Source organism: Oncorhynchus kisutch, linkage group LG30 (assembly GCF_002021735.2).
Source record: "Oncorhynchus kisutch isolate 150728-3 linkage group LG30, Okis_V2, whole genome shotgun sequence".
Classification (NCBI taxonomy): domain Eukaryota; kingdom Metazoa; phylum Chordata; class Actinopteri; order Salmoniformes; family Salmonidae; genus Oncorhynchus; species Oncorhynchus kisutch.
This window is the reverse complement of record NC_034203.2, coordinates 18,903,309-18,928,796: the sequence shown is the minus strand read 5'-3', so window position 1 is coordinate 18,928,796 and position 25,488 is coordinate 18,903,309. Positions and strand designations below refer to the sequence as shown.

General features: G+C 40.5%; 2 long non-coding RNA genes and 1 gene segment (V, D, J or C); all 3 read right to left on the bottom strand.

Moving 5' to 3' along the window:
• Positions 1 to 13,437: 13,437 nt before the first annotated feature.
• On the bottom strand, positions 13,438 to 14,792 carry LOC116358590 (uncharacterized). Its single transcript, XR_004206354.1, has 3 exons — positions 14,666 to 14,792; positions 13,669 to 14,557; positions 13,438 to 13,554 (listed from the first exon to the last, which is right to left on the bottom strand). It is a non-coding gene; the product is annotated as an uncharacterized LOC116358590 (long non-coding RNA).
• Positions 14,793 to 17,880: 3,088 nt separating this feature from the next.
• On the bottom strand, positions 17,881 to 20,547 carry LOC116358591 (uncharacterized). The gene is made up of 4 exons (XR_004206355.1): positions 20,457 to 20,547; positions 19,230 to 20,350; positions 18,091 to 18,917; positions 17,881 to 17,999 (listed from the first exon to the last, which is right to left on the bottom strand). It is a non-coding gene; the product is annotated as an uncharacterized LOC116358591 (long non-coding RNA).
• Positions 20,548 to 22,801: 2,254 nt separating this feature from the next.
• Positions 22,802 to 23,658, bottom strand: LOC109875449 (T cell receptor alpha variable 25-like). The segment is given in 2 exon segments: positions 22,802 to 23,352; positions 23,499 to 23,658. Coding segments are annotated over 2 exon segments (417 nt in total).
• Between the last annotated feature and the right edge of the window lie 1,830 nt (positions 23,659 to 25,488).

Sequence of the window (25,488 nt, the reverse complement as noted above, 5' to 3'; positions counted from 1 at the left end):
TGGGGATGCTTTTCTGCAAAGGGGACAGGATGACTGCACCATATTGAGGGGAGGATGCATGGGGCCATGTATCACGAGATCTTGGCCAACAACCTCCTTCCCTCAGTAAGAGCATTGAAGATGGGTCGTGGCTTTGTCTTCCAGCATGACAACGACCCGAAACACACAGCCAGGGCAACTAAGGAGTGGCTCCATAAGAAGCATCTCACGGTCCTGGAGTGGCCTAGCCAGTCTCCAGACCTGAACCCAATAGAAAATCTTTGGATGGAGCTGAAAGTCCATATTGCCCAGTGACAGCCACGAAATCTGAAGGATCTGGAGAAGGTCTGTATGGAGGAGAGGGCCAAAATCCCCGCTGCAGTGTGTACAAACCTGGTCAAGAACTACAGGAAAAGTATGATCTCTGTAAATGCAAACAAAGGTTTCTGTACCAAATATTAACTTCTGCTTTTCTGATGTATCAAATAGTTATGTCATGCAATAAAATGCAAATTAATTACTTAAAAATCATACAATGTGATTTTCTGGATGTTTGTTTTAGATTCCGTCTCTCACAGTTGAAATGTACCCATGATAAAAATTACAGACCTCTACATGCTTTGTAAGTAGGAAAACCTGCAAGATCGGCAGTGTATCAAATAGTGTATCAAGTTCTCCCCACTGTATATACTGTATTTTATACCATCTATTGCATCTTACCTATGCCGCTCTTTCATTGCTCATCCATATATTTATATGTATATATTCTTATTCCATTCCTTTACTTAGATTTGTCTGTATAGTTGCTGTGAAATTGTTAGAAATTACTTGTTAGATATTGCTGTCCTGTCTGAACTTTTTGGTATGTTGTGAACACGTACAGGTATTCTTTTACAGTTAATGTACAAAGTAAATAATTCAGATCTACTTCTGTACATAAAGTATATTGAAATGCATATTGTGCTTTTGTCCCAACTTTTCACTGGTACTGAATGGACACATGTGTAACTTATAGTTTTGGTAAGAGGGCTGTATATCCTGTTGTCACAGTGGGCCTCAGAGCACAGTAGTACACAGCAGAGTCAGACAGCTGTAACCTCTGGATCGTCAAGGGGACTGATTTGGATTCTGATTTAAATGTAGTTAAATTGAGATGGGCATCGAATCTCCTCTGGAATTCAATGGCATTATCTGATCCAAAAGTAGCCCGTTTCAGCATATACTTTGGGAAGTCATTAGCTCTCTGCTTGTACCAGAACAGATCTGGATTTCTATCTACAGTATCAAATTGACAGCCCAGTGTGACCTGTTCTCCCTCAGTAGCGGTCACATCTCCTGGTGACTGAATGACTGAGTCTTCTCCTCTGCATTCTGGAAAATAATGTAATACACATTTAATTTAGGAGGAAAAAAATCAAGGAACATGATTGAGGAAATAAAAACGCATTAAATTAATACTGGTAGCATTGTACAGAAATGTATATTTACAAAATAAAAGGGTTGGAGAAAAGACAGTAAGCAAATAAATAAATTAATAGTTATCATGATAAATGATAGGTATCATACCACAACAAAATGCAGCAAGGATCAGAAGTTTATTCAGCCAAGATTCCATGTCAACTGTGAGATGTGTAGGTAAGGAGAGAGCAAACACACTCACACAGTACGTGTCAAGAGCTTTTGAAACCACTTCTTTAACTCTGCCTTAGGAAGCATTGAGGAGGAGCTTCCACTAGGCTCTCTATGAGTCTTATATCACACAATCAAATCGTTTTTGGAAGGGGGCTGTTGTCACAGTGGACTTCAGAGCACAGTAGTAGCTATATCCTCTGGATCATCAAGGGAGCTGATTTGGTAAAGGAATTGAGATGGGCATTTTTTCAAATTTAGCTTAAAATGATATACTCAAATCTAACTGTCTGTAGCTCAGAACCTGAAGCAAGGATATGCATATTCTTGATACCATTTGAAAGGAAACTATTTGAAGTTTGTGGAAATGTGAAATGAATGTAGGAGAATATAACACATTAGATCTGTTGAAAGATAATACAATGAATAAAACATGCATTTTTATTCATAAAAAAATATATACAGTTGAAGTTGGAAGTTTACATACACTTGGAGTCATTAAAACGTGTTTTTCAACCACTCCACAAATGTATTGTTAACAAACTATAGTTTTGGCAAATCGGTTAGGACATCTACTTTGTGCATGACACAAGTAATTTTCCAACAACTGTTTACAGACATATCATTTCACTTACAATTCACTGTATCACAATTCCAGTGGGTCAGAAGTTTACATACACTAAGTTGACTGTGCCTTTAAACAGCTTGGAAAATTCCAGAAAATGATGTCATGGCTTTAGAAGCTTCTGATAGGCTAATTGACATCCTTTGAGACAATTGGAGGTGTATCTGTGGATATATTTCAAGGCCTACCTTCAAACTCAGTGCGTCTTTGCTTGACATCATGGGAAAATCAAAAGAAATCAGCAAAGACCTCAGAAAAAAAATGTAGTTCTCCACAAGTCTGGTTCATCCTTGGGAACAATTTCCAAACGCCTGAAGGTACCACGTTCTTCTGTACAGGCAATAGTACGCAGGTTTAAACACCATGGGACAACGCAGCCATCATACCGCTCAGGAAGGAGACGCATTCTGTCTCCTAGGGATGAACGTACTTTGGTGCGAATCAATCCCCGAACAACAGCAAAGGACATTGTGAAGATGCTGGAGGAAACAGGTACAAAAGTATCTATATCCACAGTAAAACAAATCCTATATTGACATAACCTGAAAGGCCGTTCAGCAAGGAAAAAGCCACTGCTCCAAAACTGCCATAAAAAAGCCAGACTACAGTTTGCAACTGCACATCGGGATAAAAATTGTACTTTTTGGAGAATTGTCCTCTGGTCTGATGAAACAAAAATAGAACTGTTTGGCCATAAAGACCATCATTATGTTTGGAGGGAAAAGGGGATGATTGTAAGCCTAAGAACACCATCCCAACCGTGAAGCACGGGGGTGGCAGCATCATGTTGTGGGGTGCTTTGCTGCAGGAGGGACTTGTACACTTCACAAAATAGATGGCATTATGAGGGAGGAAAATGATGTGGATATATTGAAGCAACATCTCAAGACATCAGTTAGGAAGTTAAAGCTTGGTCGCAAATGGGTCTTCCAAATGGACAATGACACCAAGCATACTTCCAAAGTTGTGGCAAAATGGCTTAACTTCTTTGGGGTACCCCCCCCCCTTCTTCTCAATTTCCACCTAAAGACATACCCTAATCTAACTGCCTGTTGCTCAGGCCCAGAGGCAAGGATATGCATATTCTTGATATCATTTGAAAGGAAACGCTCTGAATTTTGTGGAAATGTGAATTGAATGTAGGAGAATATAACACAATAGACCTGGTAGAAGAAAATACAAGAAAATAAACATACATTTTCTGTTTTTTATTGTTGCTGCATCATCTTTCAAATGACCAAGAACAGCCAAACATAGATAGGATGCTGGGGATGGTTCGAATGAAGAACATAAGATGGCAACAATGGCTGAGCAAAGTTTTAGACAGATAACTTAAAAAATGAGCGAGCTACATGACATTGAGCATGAAGTCACCCAGGTGTCCCACACAAATGTACTCACATTTACCCAAGTGGCCGAATTGGTACAGTGATACATTTTGAAGGAAATAACTCTATACAAAATACATAAATGATATTCTAACACACCTCCCACCCAAAAATTTATATATATATGATAAAAATAATAAAATAAATAAATAATAATAAACACACAATTAACACGGGTAACTATTTACACATTTTCTATTTACAATATTGTGGAGACCCTCAGTCCTCTACACAATATTGTGCTGCTGGTGCCATGGCCCATAGCAGTCTCTTTCTGCTGTAAAGCAGAGGCTTACTGAACAGGTGGTGCAGGTGATGGGGCATTTCCTGTGGCAAAGGGCACAACGACATTGCCCTACTGTGCCCTTTTTGCCCTGTGGCACATTCATGCCTGCAGAGATGAATCTGGGCAGGTGAACACCACTGGTTGGAGCAGAAGGTGCTGCAGTGGACTTCCTGTAGCTAGCAAGCTCCTGGATGAGCAGCTACCTGAAGGCTAGCTGTGAGATGGGGGACTGTCCACAGCTCTTGGCCATTTCCTTCTGGAGGATGAAGGAATTCACCACAGCAAGGTCAATGAAATGATAGAAAAATGTTTTGTACCATTTCATGGTCTTGTGAAGAACATTGTAGTATCCTATCAGTGCATCTGACAGGTCCACACCTCCCATGCTCTTGTTGTAGTCCTTCACAGCAGCTGGAATCGGGCCATTTTTTTGTGGTCCATGCCCCGGCAACATTCTTCACACGCCTGACGACGTGATCTCCACTGAAGGACTTGTGGATACTGGAGCACATGACCACGTCTCTGGTATCTATCCACTTCACAAACAGCAGGCCATCTTCACGGATCCATCGCATGGTACCCCGCTCAGCCCGCTTAGGCATGTCGTTCACCTTGGTCTTTGGAAATCCCACCCTGTTGGTACGAATGGTGCCACAAGCCGACACCCCCCGCTTCCTCAGCTCTGTAAACAGGGTAGGGCTTGTGTAGAAGTTGCCCACAAACAGTTTGTAGCCCTTCCCCAGCATTTGAAAATCCAATAACTCCATAACGGAATCATAACTCAGTCCATTACCGGTAGCAAAACTGTTTTTCCCCTCATAAACAAAAAAATGCAAGTGTAGGCACACACAGAATCAGCCAAAACAAACAGCTTGTAACCCCATTTGGTTGGTTTGTTACACATGTATTGTTTGAGGCTGATTCTGGCCTTTGAGGCTACCATCCTCTCATCGATGGACAGGTTCTGGGCGGGCTGAAAAGAAGTCTTGCAGGCATCAACGATGATGGGGTAGAGAGGTTTTATTTTACAGAGCCTATCAAACCTTGGTGTGTCTCTCTTCTTTTCATTCTCCCCATCAACTTCTGGGTCACTGATGTGAAGCGCCCGTGAGATAGTCAGAAACCTTTTACAAGACATGACAGTCATGGGGAAAGGCAGTTGATAGAGAGCTGTCCCTTAGAGTTTTCAACTTCACCAGCCCCATGTAAATGACCATTGAAAAGTAGCAGAAAAGGTCTGACATGGAAATGGTCTTCCATGCCTCTTTCGTTCCTGCCTGCTTCTTAGCCCCATACTTATTGGTGTTCGCCACCAGGGAATCAACAACTGATGAGGTGAAAAACAGTTGAAAAAGTTGAAGGGGGCTGTACTTTGCAGTCATGTCTAGTTGAGGTCCTGGCTGCCTTTTGGGTCTAAAAACTGGTGGATTTGGTTCCACATCATCTTCTAACACAGAGTGCCAATGACCCTCTGGCCCTCTGTCTGCAGGTTTCTCTCTTCCCCACCTCCTCTTCTTTGTCACTGACTTCACATCTCTAGATGGCCGGTTAGATGTGGAGCCGGAGACAGCGGGGGTCCAGCTGGATGAACCAGCTTCAGAGGGAGATGGACACCTAGACATTGGCGGCTCATAATCAGAATCACTGCCACTGTGAAAGATTTAAAAAATCAGTAACAATACTTTACATTTCATTACAGATTATATTTTTATATAATGCAAATAAAATAAGAAAATCAACCAAAAAAATCTCAAATTAATAATATTTCATATTAATTTCAAACAATGACATTAGCATTAGAATTGACCAATCCAGCATGGCATCCTAGATGGCAGCAGTGTATGTGCAAGTTTTAGATTGATCCTATGAACTATTGTATTTCTGTTAAAAATGTTGTATGAAGTCTGCCCAATTGTGCCTAATTGGTTAATATATACATTTTGATGTACATAACTATGCACTCTCCTCAAACAATAGCATTGTATTTTTTCACTGTAATAGCTACTGTGAATTGGACAGTGCAGTTAGACTAACAATAATTTTGTAATGAACACTGGGGAGACAGAGAGCTGGTTTCAAGGGCAGAGCACAGCAGGTGTTTAGTGAAAGGCACCATAGGATGAGGAAGATAGCTGGGTCCAGGGGAGGGCAGAAGGTCATACACGGTAGGTTCAAAAATGGCAACAGTACAGGCAAGGAATAGGCGAAAGGCGTTGTGAGTGAGGCAGGTAAAAGCTCAGAAAAAGTGTGTCTCAAAACAAACAATACCTCACACTGATGAGGTGCAAGGAACTGAACTAAATCGCGTGGGATGATTACATGCAGGTGTGTGAACAGGTGATTAGAATCCCGGTGATGGGGTTCTGGAGAGTGAGCTGGAAAGTGGGATGAATTCAGGGGATCTAAGTGTTTGGGAGTGTGAGTTTGACGCAGACGTTACAAATGTAAGCTTTCTGCCCATATAAGATATGTCTATGTCCTGGGATGTTTTCTTGTATACTTACAACCTATTGCTAATCACATTAGCGCACGTTAGCTCAACGATCCCGTAGAGGTTAAATCTCCACTTGAACCTATCATCAATACCCCCTGGTCCATCCTTCTGCAAAACATATTCAGGGTAATAACTTGTGGATTTAATGTACCAGAAGATGGAGCTGATTAACTGGTGTTATATTTATAGCTGAGAGACACATCTTCTCCTTCATAAGCAGTCACTTCTCTCTTCGACTGAGTAACACTGTCTGCTCTGCTGCACTCTGGAAACAAAGAAGATTGCAATGGACCACAAGGTTTTATATGACATTTTTGTGGAAAACGTGTTAGTAACATCATATCTAATTGATATTTGGATGGTTCTTCATGGTCCGTGTAGTCAGATTTTTCTATCTGTAATTGCAACACCCTAAACAAACTGACTTTCAAATGTATCAGGATTTTGATAATCTGCACTTTAGGTACATTTAAGGTGATAATATTAATAGGTTATGAAAGAACAATTAATTGCAAAACAGTTCTGAGATCTCGAATGTGAAAACTTTGATGCTCAATTACTTTGCTTTGCGCAGATAGAGTCTTAAAGTCCCGTGGTCACAAAATGTCAGGATTCCAGTGACATCAGGGTATGAGAAAAAGATAGGGAGAGCCATTTCCTACCAAAGATAAGTGCAGCAAGAACCACAGAGGTCCACAGCCAATGTCCCATACTTATCACAGGATACAAAGAGCAAGACACCCTGATGTTACAATATAGAAACTGGTGTGCTATCTTGGTTTCTGTTTTTGAAGCAGCACAGGCCTAGACCATGCAGCACAGCGGGGATGTTCAAATACTGTAAACAAGTCATTTTAGAGTAGAAAGCAACACTTACTTGATAATGTGGCCCTCTTGTGGTTGATGCTGGTTGATGATTACTCTATTCACAATACTGAATATTGCTTTTTCTAAATTCATCTAAGTAACACTACTTGGCCAACTGTAAAAATTAAACAATGGTCTATTTTCTAATCCATGAGATATTGTAATGGAATTTTAATGTCTCTTACATCTACATTTACAACCTGGTCTCAGAGCATTTCATATTATCCTGTAAGTAAATCCAACCACTCCATTTGTTGTTACATTTCGTATATATTGTGTACTAATATTATGCACTAATTTGTGGATGTCTATCATACATGTTCAAGATATTTTAAGAATTATACAACTTATAATTAAACTTATTAGGACTTATTAGTATAAGTTTACTTAGTTTAAGAATTATACGACTTTGCTAAATGTATGATATGTTATGAATTCCAATTAGTTGATGCTGAAGTTAGCTATGTGACTAGGTGGCTAACATTAACGTTAGCATTAGCAGTTAGGTTAAAGGGTTAAGTTAGGGGAAGGGTTAGTTAAAAGGGTTAAGGATTTGCCTTAAGTAACTTTCTGTTTTATGCAACCATAACAAACATAATATTTCATGCTAATTTGAGTGTACCAGATTCAAATGTACTATTATACGTCTAATCTATGACACTAGGCTGACATTTAAAGCTGAATTGGAAGAGGTAGCTTTATTGGCATAAAAAATGACTTACTCTACACTCATCATTAACATTGCACTGATTATCATCATCTGCTTACCACTAGTCTTGGTAGTATCAAGGAGGTAGTGTGAAAGTTACTGTGTCAATTTCAAAGTGCTGCTGTATACTATACAGACAGGTGTATTGTCATTATGTAGCTCAGTATGTTTTTGTAAAGGGGTTGTATCTCCTGTTGTCACAGTGGGCTTCAGAGCACAGTAGTACACAGCAGAGTCAGACAGCTGCACCCTCTGGATCGTTAAGGGGACTGATTTGGAGTTGGCATCTAGATCGGCATGAAATCTCTCCTTGAAGTCAGCAGCATTGTCCCCAGTTCCAAAATTGAATCGCATAAGCATATACTTGGGGAAATCGTTTTCTCCATGTTTGTACCAGAATAGATATGGATTTGGATCGTCTGTTTCGTAATGACAGGCAACTTTTATTTGTCCTCCTTCAGTAGCCGTCTCAACTCCTTTTGTCTGTAACACTCTGTCTCCTCTGCATTCTGGAGAGAAATGATGTAAGTTAAAAAATAAAGGCTGTTTGATGATTTATACCCATTAAATCACTAGAAGCATATAGATTGAGCAACTTTATTTTACATGATAATATAAAGGTATCATTTAAGCAATGGCTAGTAAGCAAATATATGTTTTATCATACCACAACAAAATGCAGCAAGGATCAGAATATTCTTCAGCCAAGATTCCATGTCTACTGTGAGACGGGTAGGTAAGGAGAGAGCAAACACACTCACATGTGTCACCACTTCTTTAACTCTGCCCAAGGAAGTATTGAGGAGGAGCTTCCACTAGGCTCTCTTAGAGAGTTATATCATACTATCAAATAGTTTCTGTAATGAGACTGTATATCCTGTTGTCACAGTGGGCCTCAGAGCACAGTAGTACACAGCAGAGTCAGACACCTGCAACCTCTGGATCGTCAAGGGGACAGATTTAGCTGTGACATTCAGACCGGCATGAAATCTCTCCTTGAACTCAGTAGCAGTTTCCCCAGCTCCAAACGTATCCTTTCTCAGCATAAACATGGGGTTGCCATTTGCTTGATATTTGTACCAAAATAGATATGGCAATAGATCAGTTGTATCAAATGTTCAACTGAGTTTTGTTGGTTGTCCTTCTACGACCATTACATCTTCTGTTGGCTGTGTTACATTGTTAATCACTATCAAATAGTTTCTCAAATCAAATCGAATTTATTTATATAGCCCTTCGTACATCAGCTGATATCTCAAAGTGCTGTACAGAAACCCAGCCTAAAACCCCAAACGGCAAGCAATGCAGGTGTAGAAGCACGGTGGCTAGGAAAAACTCCCTAGAAAGGCCAAAACCTAGGAAGAAACCTAGAGAGGAACCAGGCTATGTGGGGTGGCCAGTCCTCTTCTGGCTGTGCCGGGTGGAGATTATAACAGACCATGGCCAAGATGTTCAAATGTTCATAAATGACCAGCATGGTCCAATAATAATAAGGCAGAACAGTTGAAACTGGAGTAGCAGCACGGCCAGGTGGACTAGGGACAGCAAGGAGTCATCATGTCAGGTGGTCCTGAGGCATGGTCCTAGGGCTCAGGTCCTCCGAGAGAGTGAAAGAAAGAGAGAAAGAGAGAATTAGAGAGAGCACACTTAAATTCACACAGGACACCGAATAGGACAGGAGAAGTACTCCAGATATAACAAACTGACCCTAGCCCCCCGACACATAAACTACTGCAGCATAAATACTGGAGGCTGAGACAGGAGGGGCCAGGAGACACTGTGGCCCCATCCGAGGACACCCCTGTAAGCGGGCTGTATATCCTGTTGTCACAGTGGGCTTCAGAGCACAGTAGTACACAGCAGAGTCAGACAGATGTACCCTCTGGATCGTCAAGGGGACAGATCTTGAGTCTTTATCTAGATGGGCATCTGTTAGTGTAATTTAATTATGCCAATGTGCTTTCATTAATTGAAAACCCTTCATCTATTTTATGATAATTTGTAAGATTCTTATTTGCATAAAATAGATGGAGACCAGTCTTTTCAATGATAGGTAACAGAATTTATTCTCGGAGTGTGCTGCCACTTAACCATGAGCAATGGTTTATATACAGATCATTTCATTGCTTTAACAGAATTCCCTCCTCTCGACCGGGACAAAGTGAGGTGAAAAGTTCATTCTAACTTACTAACACACTCCCAGGTAACTTTTGACCCCTCAACATTATCAATCACCACTGAGCTGACAGTTCTAATTAACAGAAAACCTAGGAATGCACTCACTGTCTTGTCTAAAAGTTTCTGTAGGTTCAACCATAGGTTAACGACCTTATGTGTTTACACAGTCCACAACCCATTCGTTTCTTCCTAGTTGCAATGGTGTTCATTAACTTTAATTACTCCTTGTCCGTGTCACACAATCCAGGTGTTACACACAATGAACTCATATTGTTAATCAGATATAATAAAACAGAGTATAAGTTTACTTAGTTACAGTTCCATTTAAAATGATTTGTCCAGTCATTTAATCATAATTTTACCAACAGCATCAAATCTCTCCTCAAATACAGTGGCATTTATACCTCCAAAAGAAAAACATACCAACATAAACTTTGGGAAGTAAGTAGATTCATACCTGTACCAGAACAGATTTAGATTTGTAGTAACTAAAGTCTCAAATTGACCATCCAGTGTGACCTGTCCTCCCTTAGTGGTCAGATGTCCTGGTGGCTGAGTGACTGTGTCTTCACCTGCATTCTGGAAAAGGACACACATTTGTATTAGGGGAGAGGGGAGTTAAGCAACATGATATAGGGATTTAAAATGTATAAAATTAGTAGTAGTTGTAGAAAACTTAAACATATGTTTGAATAAAATAAAGGGCTTGGAGCATAGGCAGAAAACAAATTAACAATGTAATATCATACCATAACAACATGCAGCAAGAATCAGTAAATTCCTCAGCCACTGATGTAACAAGGCCATGATGAGACTATGAAATCCTTGTCTCCTCCTCTTTCTGTGTATCATCTAATATTGAGAAGCTTGTGACATTGTCTGAACACTGTTGTTGTACATTGACTAAATCTCCTGCTGTCACAGTGGGATTCAGAGCACAGTAGTAAAAAGTAGTCAGGCAGCTGCAACCTCTGGATCATCAAGTGGACAGAGGTAGATGTGAAATTGAGCCTTCAATCAAACCTCTTCTTTAACTAGTCACCATTGCTCCCTTCTGCCTAAATGACTACCAACCCATAGCACTCACGTCTGTAGCCATGAAATGCTTTGAAAGGCTTGTCATGTCTCACATCAACACCATTATCCCAGAAACCCTAGACCCACTCCAATTCACATACCGCACCAGCAGATCCACAGATGATGCAATCTCTATTGCACTCCACACTGCCTTTTCACACCTGGACAAAAGGAACACCTATGTGAGAATGCTATTCATTGACTAAAGCTCAGCGTTCAACACCATAGTGCCCTTAAAGCTAATCACTAAGCTAAAGACCCTTGGTCTAAACACCTCCCTCCGCAACTCGATCCTGGACTTCCTGATGGGTCGCCACCAGGTGGTAAGGGTAGGTAACACATCCGCCAGGCTGATCCTCAACACGGGGGCCTCCTTTGGGGTGCGTGCTCAGTCCCCTCCTGTACTCCCTGTTCACCCACGACAGCATGGCCAGGCACGACTCCAACACCATCATTAAATTTGCAGATGACACAACAGTGGTAGGCCTGATCACCGACAATGACGAGACAGCCTATAGGGAGGAGGTAAGAGATCTGGCCTGGTGGTGCAAGAACAACAACCTGTCCCTCAATTTAAATGAAGACAAAGGAGATGATTGTGGACTACAGGAAAAGGAGGACCGAGCACGACCCCATTCTCATCAACGTGGCTGTAGTGGATCAGGTTGAGAGTGTCAAATTCCTTGGTGTCCACATCCCCAACAAACTAGTGTTGGCTTCGACATTTGGAACATGGAGATATTAAATCAATGATAGAGAAGAAGCATAGAATCAAAGGAGAAAGTTAAGTGTTCTCTGTAGAAAGCCAGAAGGCTTTGGAATGTGTTTGTTGGAGGAGAGTGACGTGTTGATATAGGGAAAACAGAGGGATATCTGTGAATTAGGTGAAGGAGGGGTTGAGGTCAGTTCCCCTTAAGGGAGTAATCAGGGTTTAGTATCTGGTTACCTTCTTCCTGTTGAGTATAAACTAGAAGGATTGGAGAGAGGGAGTGTCTTCAGTGGGATATAAATATATGGATGGGACAAATGTTGGGTTGTGTGATTACAGCTGTACAGAACCTTTGGGAAAATTTTTACTTGGTTAAAGTTTCTCTAGTGTCCGTGGGTTATTTACTCTGAAAAATAAGAACCTAACACTATCATGGTGCAAACACACCAAAACAGTTGTGAAGAGGGCACGACAAAGCCTATTCCCCCTCAGGAGACTGAAAAGATTTGGCATTGGTCCTCAGATTCTCAAAAGGTTCTACAGCTGCAACATCGAGAGCACTGGTTGCGTCACTGCCTGGTACGGCAACTGCTTGGCCTCCGACAGCAACGCACTACAGAGGGTAGTGCGTAGGGCCCATCACTGCCGCTAAGCTGTCTGCCATCCAGGACCTCGACACCAGACATTGTCAAAAAAAAGGTCCCTAAAAATTGTCAAAGACCCCAGCCACCCCAGTCATTGCCTGTTCTCTCTGCTTCCTCCTGGCAAGCAGTACCGAAGCGCCAAGTCTAGGACCAAAAGGCTTCTCAACAGCTTTTACCACCCCAGCTTTTACTATTTTCATTGTGTCCTGCGACTCCTCTACACCCCCCAACCCAACAAAAATAAAGACATAAAAAGGATCTCTAAGGTCAGGGCGTGACAATATTGGATAAAACTGTCTTATTTATTTCCATTTATTGTCTTGATTTTAAGGTAAGAAAGTTGCTTGATGCAAGATCTTCAAGATATAAATGTATTCAATATGAGGCATTCATTCATTCACAGTTTTTTGCTTTCCTATTTAAATCTACATTCTAAAGTATAAATAAGCAACACATTCAGATAGATTGAGTTTTGTCACTCTTCCATTCAACATGTTTAACATTTGTTTTTTGTTGTTCATTGAAAAGCTTTCATTGTTCATTTTCAGTGTGTGTGTTTTGTTTACACAAAGTAATGATGAAATAAAAAATGACAGGATGTCTAGGGGATGTCAGTTTTTTTCTCCAGGTTTTTGTAGAGTCTTCACAGGTTTCCTCTCACTGTGGGCTGCAGGGCACAGTAGTACACAGCAGAGTCAGACAGCTGCACCCTCTGGATCGTCAAGGGGACTGATTTTGAGTCCGCATCGAGACGGGCATCAAATCTCTCCTTGAACCCTGCAGCGTTGTCTCCAGATCCAAATGAATAACGGCTCAGCATATGTTTAGGGAAGTCATTTTCTTCATGTTTGAACCAATATAGATATGCATTATTAGCACTGGTGTTATATTGACAACTCAGTGTTACCAGTCCTCCTTCTGTAGCAATCACACCTCCTGGTTGCTGTTGAACTTGGTCTGCTGTGCACTCTGGGAGTAAAAGAAAGACTGAGTGATAATTTGAAAGATATTAGAAATGATAAAACCATTGTAAAAATGTGTTAAAGATACGATAAACCAATGAGAGAAAAGGTTCCATCATACCGAAGCAGAATACATCAAGAACCAGCCAGATGATCAGACAGAGTAACATGGTTATACAGAACACACAGAGTGACTGAGTTACAGTAAGAGGTAGAGATCCTCTCTCTCTCTTCCATGTCCATCTCAGCCTGTATATCACCATCAACTGACAGACATGAAGGAGGAGCCTGTTTAGAGACAGGGAAGATTGTATAGAAATGTATTGGTCAATATTACCTCATCAGTATTAGATATAAGCACTCTTTGCATTTCATTAGTCAAAGTAAAAAGCTTACGTCTAGCTCACATAAAATGGAAAGTAGCCTAAAGCAATTTTCAATGACATAAATGTTCCATGAAGTATGTATGATAAACTTATTTTTCTGATATGTTGTGAAAACATACACGTATTCTTTTAAAAATAATGAACAAACACTTGTGTAGCCTACAGAGTAAATAATTCAGATCTACTTCTGTACATAAAGTATATTGAAATGCATATTGTGCTTTTGTCCCAACTTTTCACTGGTACTGAATGTTTCTATGGACACATGTGAAACTTGTAGTTTCTGTAAGAGGGCTGAATATCCTGTTGTCACAGTGGGCTTCAGAGCACAGTAGTACACAGCAGAGTCAGACAGCTGCAACCTCTGGATCATCAAGGGGACTGACTTTGCTGTGACATTCAGACGTGCATGAAATCTCTCCCTGAACTCAGTAGCAGTTTCCCCAGTTCCAAATGTATCCTCTCTCAGCATAAACATGGGTTTGCCATTTGCTTGTTGTTTGTACCAGAAGAGATATGGTGATAGATCAGTGGTATCAAATGTACAACTGAGTGTTGTTGGGTGTCCTTCTACGACCATTACATCTTCTGTTGGCTGTATTACACTCTCTTCTGCTCTGCACCCTGAAAATAAAGATAAATACATATATCCTCACAACATATAATAATAATGTATATAAATCAAATGAACAAATGCACAGAAAGAGACAGATGAACAGAGTGATGTTATACCAAAGCAGCATGCAGCCAGAACATGAAGGATCAGCCAATTTCTCATGACTAGTCAGTCTGTTTGAAGTGGAAAAGGTAAGGAGCAGAACAATGCTGATCTATCTATCACAGAGCTTTGACACCTTCTGTCCTACTGTTGATGCTTCATGTTGTTCTGTATGACATGCAGCAGTAGACCATGGGGAGGTGTCTGTCTGTGTAGCATCCTCTGATTCAGGGGTCTGTGTGCTTTGTTAGGTTGCCCCCTTCAGGTTGACTTTCATACTACACCACCAAGTGGTATAAATTGTGAGTAGTAACTACAAATAATAATATTTTTGCACTTTGTCATATTCCCACGTGCTTTTCCAACCACATAAAGAAATTAAGGAATTGAAAACGACTAATTGAAGAGAGAAGAATACATTTTTCTCACAGTTGAATATGAAGACAGAGAAACACTACACCACCTGGTGATTGCACAAAGCACATCACAATTCTCTGATCTCAACCTCTGCCATTATGTTATGAAATTGTGGTTTGATGTTCAAATTTGATCCCCGCTTCATCAAAGCATTTCTGCTCAGCTGGTTTTAGAACAGCATCTTTTACACATTGTCTCACTGGGTATATTCTCTGAGAGCCCAGTAGTAGAGTGCTGTCTGCCAGGGTGAGACTTGTTATGATCAGTTGAGTAGATGTCTGAGACATTGTGGATGTATATGTTCCCTACCGCTTTCTGATCTTGCACCTTTATACTGTAGAACCGAGGAGCCTGGTTAGGGTAATGCCTGTACCATTAAAGGTCAATACATTTACAGCCTATATCATATGAGCAGCCCAGAGTCACAGGTTCTCCCTCTGTACCTATGATGTCATGCTTTGCAGGACTAATGTGATCCCCAGCAATCTGTCCTGTAAAGAAAATAGAGAAACTAAAACAATAGACAGGAATTAAAAAAACTAACTAGCATCAACAATACAGGCTCACTTACAAATTGTAGAGAGCATCCAGATCAAACAAAGTAACATCATCATTCATCTACTATATGTTGGACCAACTAACTAACTGAAATATGTCACTTGTCATCATATGTACAGTTTGAACAGGATCATTTGTAGTTCTTCACTTTGACATAAAACCCATTCAATGCTTTCTCTTAATGAAGTGTGGTGGTGGTGACGAAGGTTTAGTTTACGAAATCACTGTAAAGATAGAATCAATGATATTTCTATGAGAGAATGTTTATAATGTTTAGTCATATACATGACTTTCATTTTATTTCCAAATATAAAATCTGGTCACTGGTATTATTTAATACAGTGAAAAGAGTGAACACAAGTATACTGTTATGACAGAATGACTCCCCTGGTTTCTCACTGTCAGCTATAAAAGGCATTTCCTTTTCTCTGCCTCAATTATACACTGCTCAAAAAAATAAAGGGAACACTAAAATAACACATCCTAGATCTGAATGAATGAAATATTCTTATTAAATACTTTTTTCTTCACATAGTTGAATGTGCTGACAACAAAATCACACAAAAATTATCAATGGAAATCAAATGTATCAACCCATGGAGGTCTGGATTTGGAGTCACACTCAAAATTAAAGTGGAAAATCACACTACAGGCTGATCCAACTTTGATGTAATGTCCTTAAAACAAGTCAAAATGAGGCTCAGTAGTGTGTATGACCTCCCTACAACGCCTGGGCATGCTCCCGATGAGGTGGCGGATGGTCTCCTGAGGGATCTCCTCCCAGACCTGGACTAAAGCATCCGCCAACTCCTGGACAGTCTATGGTGCAACGTGGCGTTGGTGGATGGAGCAAGACATGAAGTCCCAAATGTGCTCAATTGGATTCAGGTCTGGGGAACGGGCGGGCCAGTCCATAGCATCAATGCCTTCCTCTTGCAGGAACTGCTGACACACTCCTGACACACTCTTGCATTAGGAGGAACCCAGGGCCAACTGCACCAGCATATGGTCACACAAGGGGTCTGAGGATCTCATCTCGGTACCTAATGGCAGTCAGGCTACCTCAGGCGAGCACATGGAGGGCTGTGCGGCCCCCCAAAGAAATGCCACCCCACACCATGACTGACCCACCGCCAAACCGGTCATGCTGGAGGATGTTGCAGGCAGCAGAACGTTCTCCACGGCGTCTCCAGACTGTCACATGTGCTCAGTGTGAACCTGCTTTCATCTGTGAAGAGCACAGGGCGCCATTGGCGAATTTGCCAATCTTGGTGTTCTCTGGCAAATGAAAAACGTTGTGCACGGTGTTGGGCTGTAAGCATAACCCCCATCTGTGGATGTCGGGCCCTCATACCCCCCTCATGGAGTCTGTTTCTGACCGTTTGAGCAGACACATGCACATTTGTGGCCTGCTGGAGGTCATTTTGCAGGGCTCTGGCAGTGCTCCTCCTGCTCCTCCTTGCACAAAGGCAGAGGTAGCGGTCCTGCTGCTGGATTGTTGCCCTCCTACAGCCTCCTCCACGTCTCCTGATGTACTGGCCTGTCTCCATGCTCTGGACACTACGCTGACAGACACAGCAAACCTTCTTGCCACAGCTCGCATTGATGTGCCATCCTGGATGAGCTGCACTACCTGAGCCACTTGTGTGGGTTGTAGACTCCGTCTCATGCTACCACTAGAGTGAAAGCACCGCCAGCATTCAAAAGTGACCAAAACATCAGCCTAGCATAGGAACTGAGAAGTGGTCTGTGGTCCCCACCTGCAGAACCACTCCTTTATTGGGGGTGTATTGCTAATTGCCTATAATTTCCACCTGCTGTCTATTCCATTTGCACAACAGCATGTGAAATTTATTGTCAATCAGTGTTGCTTCCTAAGTGGACAGTTTGATTTCACAGAAGTGTGATTGACTTGGAGTTACATTGTGTTGTTTAAGTGTTCCCTTTCTTTTTTTGAGCAGTGTATAACACCTCCCATTGACTTTAAAAAAACACAAAGTACCTTACACACCCACGTGCACACATGGTGTTTTTGTAATGGGGCTGTATATCTTGTTGTCACAGTGGGCTTCAGAGCACAGTAGTACACAGCAGAGTCAGACAGCTGCACCCTCTGGATCGTCAAGGGGACTAATTTGGTGATGGAACTGAGATGGGCATCAAATCTCTCCTTGAATCTATCATCAATATCCCCTGGTCCAATGACATCCTTCCGCAAAACATATTCAGGGTAATCGTTTGTGTATTGAATGTACCAGAAGAGAGATGGAGCTGATAAACTGGTCTTATATTCACAGTTGAGAGACACGTCTTCTCCTTCATAAGCAGTCACTTCTCTCGTTGACTGAGTAACACTGTCTGCTCCTCTGCACTCTGGAAACAAAGAAGAATAACTCTGTGAAAAATGTCAGGGTTCCAGTAACATCAGGGTGTTGAGAAAAAGATAATGAGAGCCATTACCTACCAAAGATAAGTGCAGCAAGAACAACAGAGGTCCACAGCCAATGTCCCATAATTATCATAGGATACAAAGAGCAAGACACACTGATGTTACAATATAGAAACTGGTGTGCTCTCTTGATTCCTGTCTTAGTGGCAGCACAGACCTAGACCATGCAGCACAGCACAAAGGGGATGTTCAAATACTGTTAACAAGTCATTTTAGAGTAGAAAGCAACACTTACTTGGTAATGTGGCCCCCTTGTGGTGGATGTTGGCTTTTCCATTACTCTGTACACAATACTGAGTATAACTTTTTTTTCTGGAATACATTTAGTTAGACTCTACTAGCTGTATGTGTTCTAATCCATGAGATATTGTAATGGCATTTTAATGTCTCTTACATCTACCTTTAGAGCTACATTGGAAGAGATAGCTTTATTGGCATCAAAAATGACTTATTGCATAACCATCACCATCATCATCATTATCATCCTCATCCTCATCACTGTGATTATCATCATCTGCTACCACTAGTCTTGGTACTATCAGGGAGGTAGTGAGAAAGTTATTGTGTCAATTTCAAAGTGGTGTTGTATACTGTACAGCCAGGTGTATTGTAATTGTGTAGGTCAGTATGTTTTTGTAAGGGGTTGTATATCCTGTTATCACAGTGGTCCACCGAGCACAGTAGTACACAGCATATACTTGGGGTACTCGTTTGCTCCGTGTTTGTACCACAACAGTTATGGATTTGTATCCGTAGTATCACATTGACAGCCCAGTGTGACCTGTTAAGGTTAGTGGTCACATCTCCTGGTGGCTGAATGACTGAGTCTTCTCCTCTGCATTCTGGAAAATGATGTAATACACATTAGTATTAGAGAGAAAATAATCAAGCAGCATTTTTGTGTGAATAAAAACACATGAAATTAATACTTGTAATGTTGAACTGAGAAATATGTTTGATAAAAGATAATAAAAAAATAACATTATAATAACATAACAAAATGCCTTGGGACATTTCTATCTGACATTTTTGTGGAACATATTTTCGTCACATCACATCTAATTGATAGAATCCTAAAGTCCCATGGTTACTAAATGTCAGGATTCCAGTAACATCAGGGTATTGAGAAAAAGATAATGAGAGCCGTATCCTACCAAAGATAAGTGCAGCAAGAAGAACAGAGGTCCACAGTCAATGTCCCATAATTATCATAGGCTAGAAAGAGCAAGACACACTGATGTTACAATATAGAAACTGGTGTGCTCTCTTGATTCCTGTCTTAGTGGCAGCACAGACCTAGACCATGCAGCACAGCACAGAGGGGATGTTCAAATACTGTTAACAAGTCATTTTAGAGTAGAAAGCAACACTTACTTAGTAATGTGGCCTCCTTGTGGTTGATGCTGGATTTTCCATTATTCTGTACACAATACTGATTTTTGCTTTTTCTAAATGCGTCTAAGTAACACAATTAGGCCAATTGTAAAAATTAAACAATCGTCTATTTTCTAAGCCATGAGATATTTTAGTGGAATTGTATTGTCTCTTACTTCTACATTTGGACCTGAATTGGAAGTGAGCTTTATTGGCATGAAAAATGACTGAAAATAATTCAGTAATATGATTACAAACATGACATTAATACTGATAATATTATACTGAGAAATATGTTTCATAAAATAAAGGAATGGGATCAAAGGCAGCAAAGGAATTAGGAAAATAATATTATAATACCATAACAAAATACAGCAAGAATAAGTAAGTTCCTCAGCCAGGGTTCCATGCATTCTGTGAGATGGGTATAAGGAGAGAGAAAACTTGTCTCATAGGCTTGTGAAACCACTTCCTTAACTCTGCCTTAGGAAACATTAAGGAAGAGCTTACACAAGCTTTCTAAGAGGCTTATACAGTATAAGACTATCAAATAGTTTTTGTAAGGGAGCTGTATATCCTGCTGTCACAGTGGGCCTCAGAGCACAGTAGTACACAGCAGAGTCAGACAGCTGCAACCTCTGAATCATCAAGGGGACAGAGCTAGATGTGAAATTCAGCCTGGAATCAAACCTCTTCTTAAACTCATCACTATTGCTCCCTTCTGAATAACGATCTCTTCTCAGGACATACTGAGGAGAGTTCCTAGTTTGCTGGATGTACCAGAAGAGATCAGGAGATGTACTACTGCTTGTAGTGTAGTTACAGCTGAGTGTTACCAGTCCTCCTTCAAGGGCAGTAACATGTCCACTCTGCTGGTCAACAGCCTCTTCACCTCTGCAATCTGAAAAAGTAGTAATAATAGTTTTTTTAATAATCAATAATTGTATAATAACACATTAGCTAAGATTCAGATAAAGAGAATAGGAAGGAAAAACACTATACTGTACCAGAATAGCATGCAGCCAGGATAAGCAAAGTATTCCTAAGCCAATGTGCCATTATGGTTCATGTGTAGAGGAAGAGTAGACTGTTAAAGACTTTATGTTCCATCCACTGTAGCTGAGAAGTCTCATAATTGCGGGGCTCTGCAATAGGGGAGGAGCTAATTGTATATTCAATTGTTTAGTTGAATTGTTGGGGGAAATGATACCACACCGAAACCTGCAAAGTAGAAAATGAAGCTAGTAGATTTGGAATTTTATGACCCCTTTAGGTGTATTTTTTTTAAACAAAATTACTTGATAAATTTCGGCCTTTACTATTAAATCCTGTAGAACCGCATTGAATAATGGCAAAAAGAAAACTCAGGAAATATATATATATATATATATATATATATATATACTGTATATATATTTTTTTTAAACAAATATTTAAACGTTTAAATTCTCCATCGTGTTCGTGAGAATATACCCTTTCCACAGTGGAGTCACATTAGTTTGTAGCCCAAACGGTACGTTACAAGTTGGCACATCGACAGCGAGAGTCTAATCTTTCCATAGAGTGGTCATATACATTTTGTAAGCCAAACGCTATACACCCTATAGACATATTTGTGAGAAGATCGATTTTCGGGATGTCTCATGGTCTGACAAACACCGCTGCAGCTCGGCCACCTTCCACCGCAGATGCAGAAGACCACCATTGGCTGATATTGTGGATTGAGACACAGCCCATGAAAAAGTTTTATCTCCAGCTGAAAGGAATAGAAGCAACCTATGAGACTCTACTGACACATATTGACTCTCACTAGTAACTTGCCCTTGAAAATAGAAGCAATGTCAAGGTTTCACCTTGTCGGGCAGAATGTTGAACACTAGATGGAACTATTGTATCATTATTATACATAGAAAAACATTGTCACTTCATAACTGTGGAGGACAGTCTATAGGAGGAGGACGGACAAAGAAGATCTGTCATATAACTGATCAGGAGGCAGAGAGAACATCTCATTGTTTGTGGCTGAAGAGTGAGAAGCAGTGGACGAGCCACCTGGCTCACTTGGGCCTAATCAACCTGTCCTTCAGGAGGTGCAGTGGGCAGCACATGCAGGATAAGAAGGTACCTCACCTGAAGATCAGCCAGGAGCAGCAGAAAAGGCTGTTTATGGATAAACATAAAGCAAAAAAAACCTGATGCTTACCATATTTAAATGTTGAGGAAGTTCTAAGAATTACAAGGTCAGTAATATTTTTATTGTCTATTTTGGCATAAATAACTAATTGTCAATTGTATTGTATGTTGTGCACATTTCACTTTATAGGACACTAAATCGTCACACAAAAAATGAAATATTAGGACATGATGATATGTGAAATTGAATTATTTTTCGTATCTCGTGACGCCGACCAAAACCGTGTAAGATCCTTTTATGTTTGTCTTGTCCGTTATCAGTCAGTTGGCTTCAGGTATGCTCCTCTTAAAGAGTGCAGCACATGGATTTACAACCAGAGGACCAAACCACTGAGCAGGTCCATGTTGAGAGCAATGATGTTATGTCAACGATGCATATTGTACGTATATCAGTGGAGGCTGATGAGGGGAGGACGGCTCATAGTAATGGCTGGAATGGAGTCAATGGAAAGGTATCAACCACATGGAATCCATGTTTGATATCATTCTATTCACTCCATTCCAGCCATTATTATGAGCCGTCCTCCCATCAGCAGCCTCCACTGATTTAGATGATGTGGTTAAAAGGTCTGACTAGCAGAATAGGAATACACATCAAATTGACACAATCTGTAAATGCTCAAATCAATTTAAGGACAGATGAAGGATTTGAGTCATGAACTTTATTTACAGGAGATATTAACAGCATTTACTAGTGTTTTGATGTCTAAAAGTAAGGGTTGGACACCAGTTGGAAAAACTGGATACATCCCTGCTGATGTGGTCCCTGCTGAGGTTTTTGTACAGTGTGTGTACGTTTCTTATCACTGTGGGCCTCACAGAACATTAGTACAGAGCAGAATCTGTCACTTCAGCAGAGGAGATCTCCAGATCCAAATGTTTATTCTCTTCATTCAGTTTGACAGATATTAGAGTGTTCAGAGGATCTGCTTTCTTTATAAACTCTGAACCTGAGATGTAGAGGAAGAATTCTGGCCTTTGTGCTGTGTCTTGCTGATACCAATATAATTCATCTCCAGCAGTAGCTGCTCTGGAATAGTTGTACGACAGCATGAGGTCCTCACAACTGACACATGCATAGAGAATGGTTTTAATATACATACATTCAATTGTTCATGAAAATGTATTTGAAATGGAATTAAATTCAAATGGCAATGAATTGTATTGTATTGTATTTTTATTGTATTAACTCAATATGGTCAAGAATGAACATAGAGAAATGGACAGAAAGATCTCTGCAGTCTCTGAAGGTTTCCTCCTGTTTTTATGTTTCTATACTGTTGTTCAGATCATCCCTCCCCTTAACATTCAGTAGGTATGTTACTTATGTATGTCATACAGGATGTCTGTTTCCTCCCATGGTTCTTGACAGGTTTTTGTACAGTGTGTCAGAGTTTTCTGTCACTGTGGTTTTCATGGCACAGTAGTACAGAGCAGAGTCTGTCACATCAGCAGAAGATATCTTCAGATCCACAAGTTTCTCCACTTTGTCAATTGAAATTGTCATACGAGGAGGTGGGGGAGTAGCTTTAATTATAGACCCTTCTGGTGTGATGTACAAGAGGAATTCTGGTTTGGACCTGGGATATTGGCGGTACCACTGTAGATTGTAGACAGTGCCATCATATTTGCAGAAGAGATGGACATCCCTTCCCTCCTGAACAAGCTGTTCTGTAGTCTCAGGGTTTATTGAATCGCCAAAACTGTTTCCTACAAAAATATTTGGACAAATAACATCTGTAACTGTACAACTGTGCAGTTGTAACTGATATTTACAAATTATTAATGTGCAATTACCATGTTTTTGTGCTGTTCATTCACTGTAAGATTACATTTAAATACGAATAATAACTCACCTAAAAATGCTGAAAAGAGAACAAATGAGAAGAAAAACATCTTGCTAGACCTTTGAGAAACCGACAGACAGCACTGAGAGACCTGACTAACTAGCTACTTCCTGAACAATAACATCCCATAAGCTACATGTGGGTCTTTGATTATACAGCCCCTCCTCTTGACACCATTATGAAATGTTTTCAGTATATTGTGTGTTGTCAGGTTTTTGTACAGTGTTTTTTCGTGTCCTGTCACTGTGGGCTTCAGTACACAGTAGTACAGAGCAGAGTCTGTCACCTCAGCAGAGGTGATCTCCAGATCCACATGGGTCTTATCTTCATGTAGTTTAACAGACAGGCGAGGATGCGTCGATTCATTATGTATCTTTAACCCTCCTTCAGTGAGGAGGAGCAGGAATTCTGGTTTTGATCTGGGGTATTGTTGGTACCACAGTAAAGTATCAGTACTGTAGGAGCCAGTGTAGTTGCAGGCCAGAGTAACACCATCATCCTCAAAAACACACTCTTCAGTTGTGGCTGATATGATTTCCTCCTCATAACTGCTACCTGAAATAAATCATGTTAAACATGTTTTGAATAAATCATATTGCAATTCATGTACCATAAATGCATTATCGGCATATGTCTGCAATCTAAAATGTATTGCAGAACCTATGCACTTACCAATGAACATTGAAAAATGCAGAATGGCATAAAATATCTTCCTGGGACCTGAATGACTGGCTTTATACGTTGTCAGGTAAGAGTGTATCACTATCCTCTCCTCAAACATATTGTAGACTACATACTGTAATGTTAAAGCACTCATTGACTTTGTAGCTCTACCTCTCTACACTAAAGGTGGTTGGGCATTTGAGTTCAACTGTTTTTCTGGGTTGGAATTCTGCTAAATGTCATCTTCTAGATTCTGCTGTAGTTCTAAATAGAGATATTTCAGCTCATAACTGCCCTCTATTGATATTGCCTCAAAATGCATGCTGTTGACCAAAATAAGAAGAATAAGACAATTACTGCCCTGAATCCTCTAAACAGTGGTTCCCAAACTGTGGGGTGTACACCCTAGTGGGCGTGCGAGGGGTCGGCAGGGGAGGCGCGGGAGTCCAACCCCACATTTTTTTTAAGGAACTCAGTTTGGGTATTGCATCATCAGTTCCTCTTGTCATGTTATTCATTGCATACCTTAGAGAGCTATTTATAACTTGTCAGCAGTGTCCAGATCAACTAGCCTATGTCAGCTAAAGTTTTTTTTAAACATTTTTTTTGCCCATATATGTTGTAAGAAAAATGTCATTCAAATATCACTTTAAAACACATTAGAAAATGTTATTTAAAACGGAAAAATGTTCTTTGCGCCCCATGACTAAATGTATAGAATTTCAGGAAATAAGCTTAAAAACGGCAAAATTCTCTCTACCAACAGGAAGGCTGTGTACAGTTTGTGTCATGAACAGTGCTTGTACCCTTTACAAAAATAGGTGGGTTGAGGTCGCGGGATGTTCCACAATGCTGCAATGGGGACACATAAGTGAAAAAGTTTGGGATCCCCTGCTAAAAGGAAGCGAAACAACACCACAAATCCTTTTCACTCTGTATTTATTCAGACTGGTACCTTGGATCATGTTATATCAGAACAGGAAGATGCAGACAATATGAATTAGTAGTTCCTGAATAATATTTATATTAAATGTGTTTTATTGTGGAGATGCAGGAAAAAATATATGTATTAATGTACTCTCCTTTATATCTGATTGATCAGAATACAATGCACTGTTCACCACCAAGTGTCTTGACAGGTTTTTGTACAGTGTATCTGGGTTTCCTGTCACTGTGGGCTGCAAGGCGCAGTGGTACAGAGCAGAGTCTTCCAATTCAACAGAGGAGATCATCAAGTCAACACGGGTCTTCTCTTCATTCAGTCTACCAGTGTGTCGTGGAGTCGTAATGGATGTATTCTGAATATACATGCCACTTTGTTGGATCAAAAGTAGAC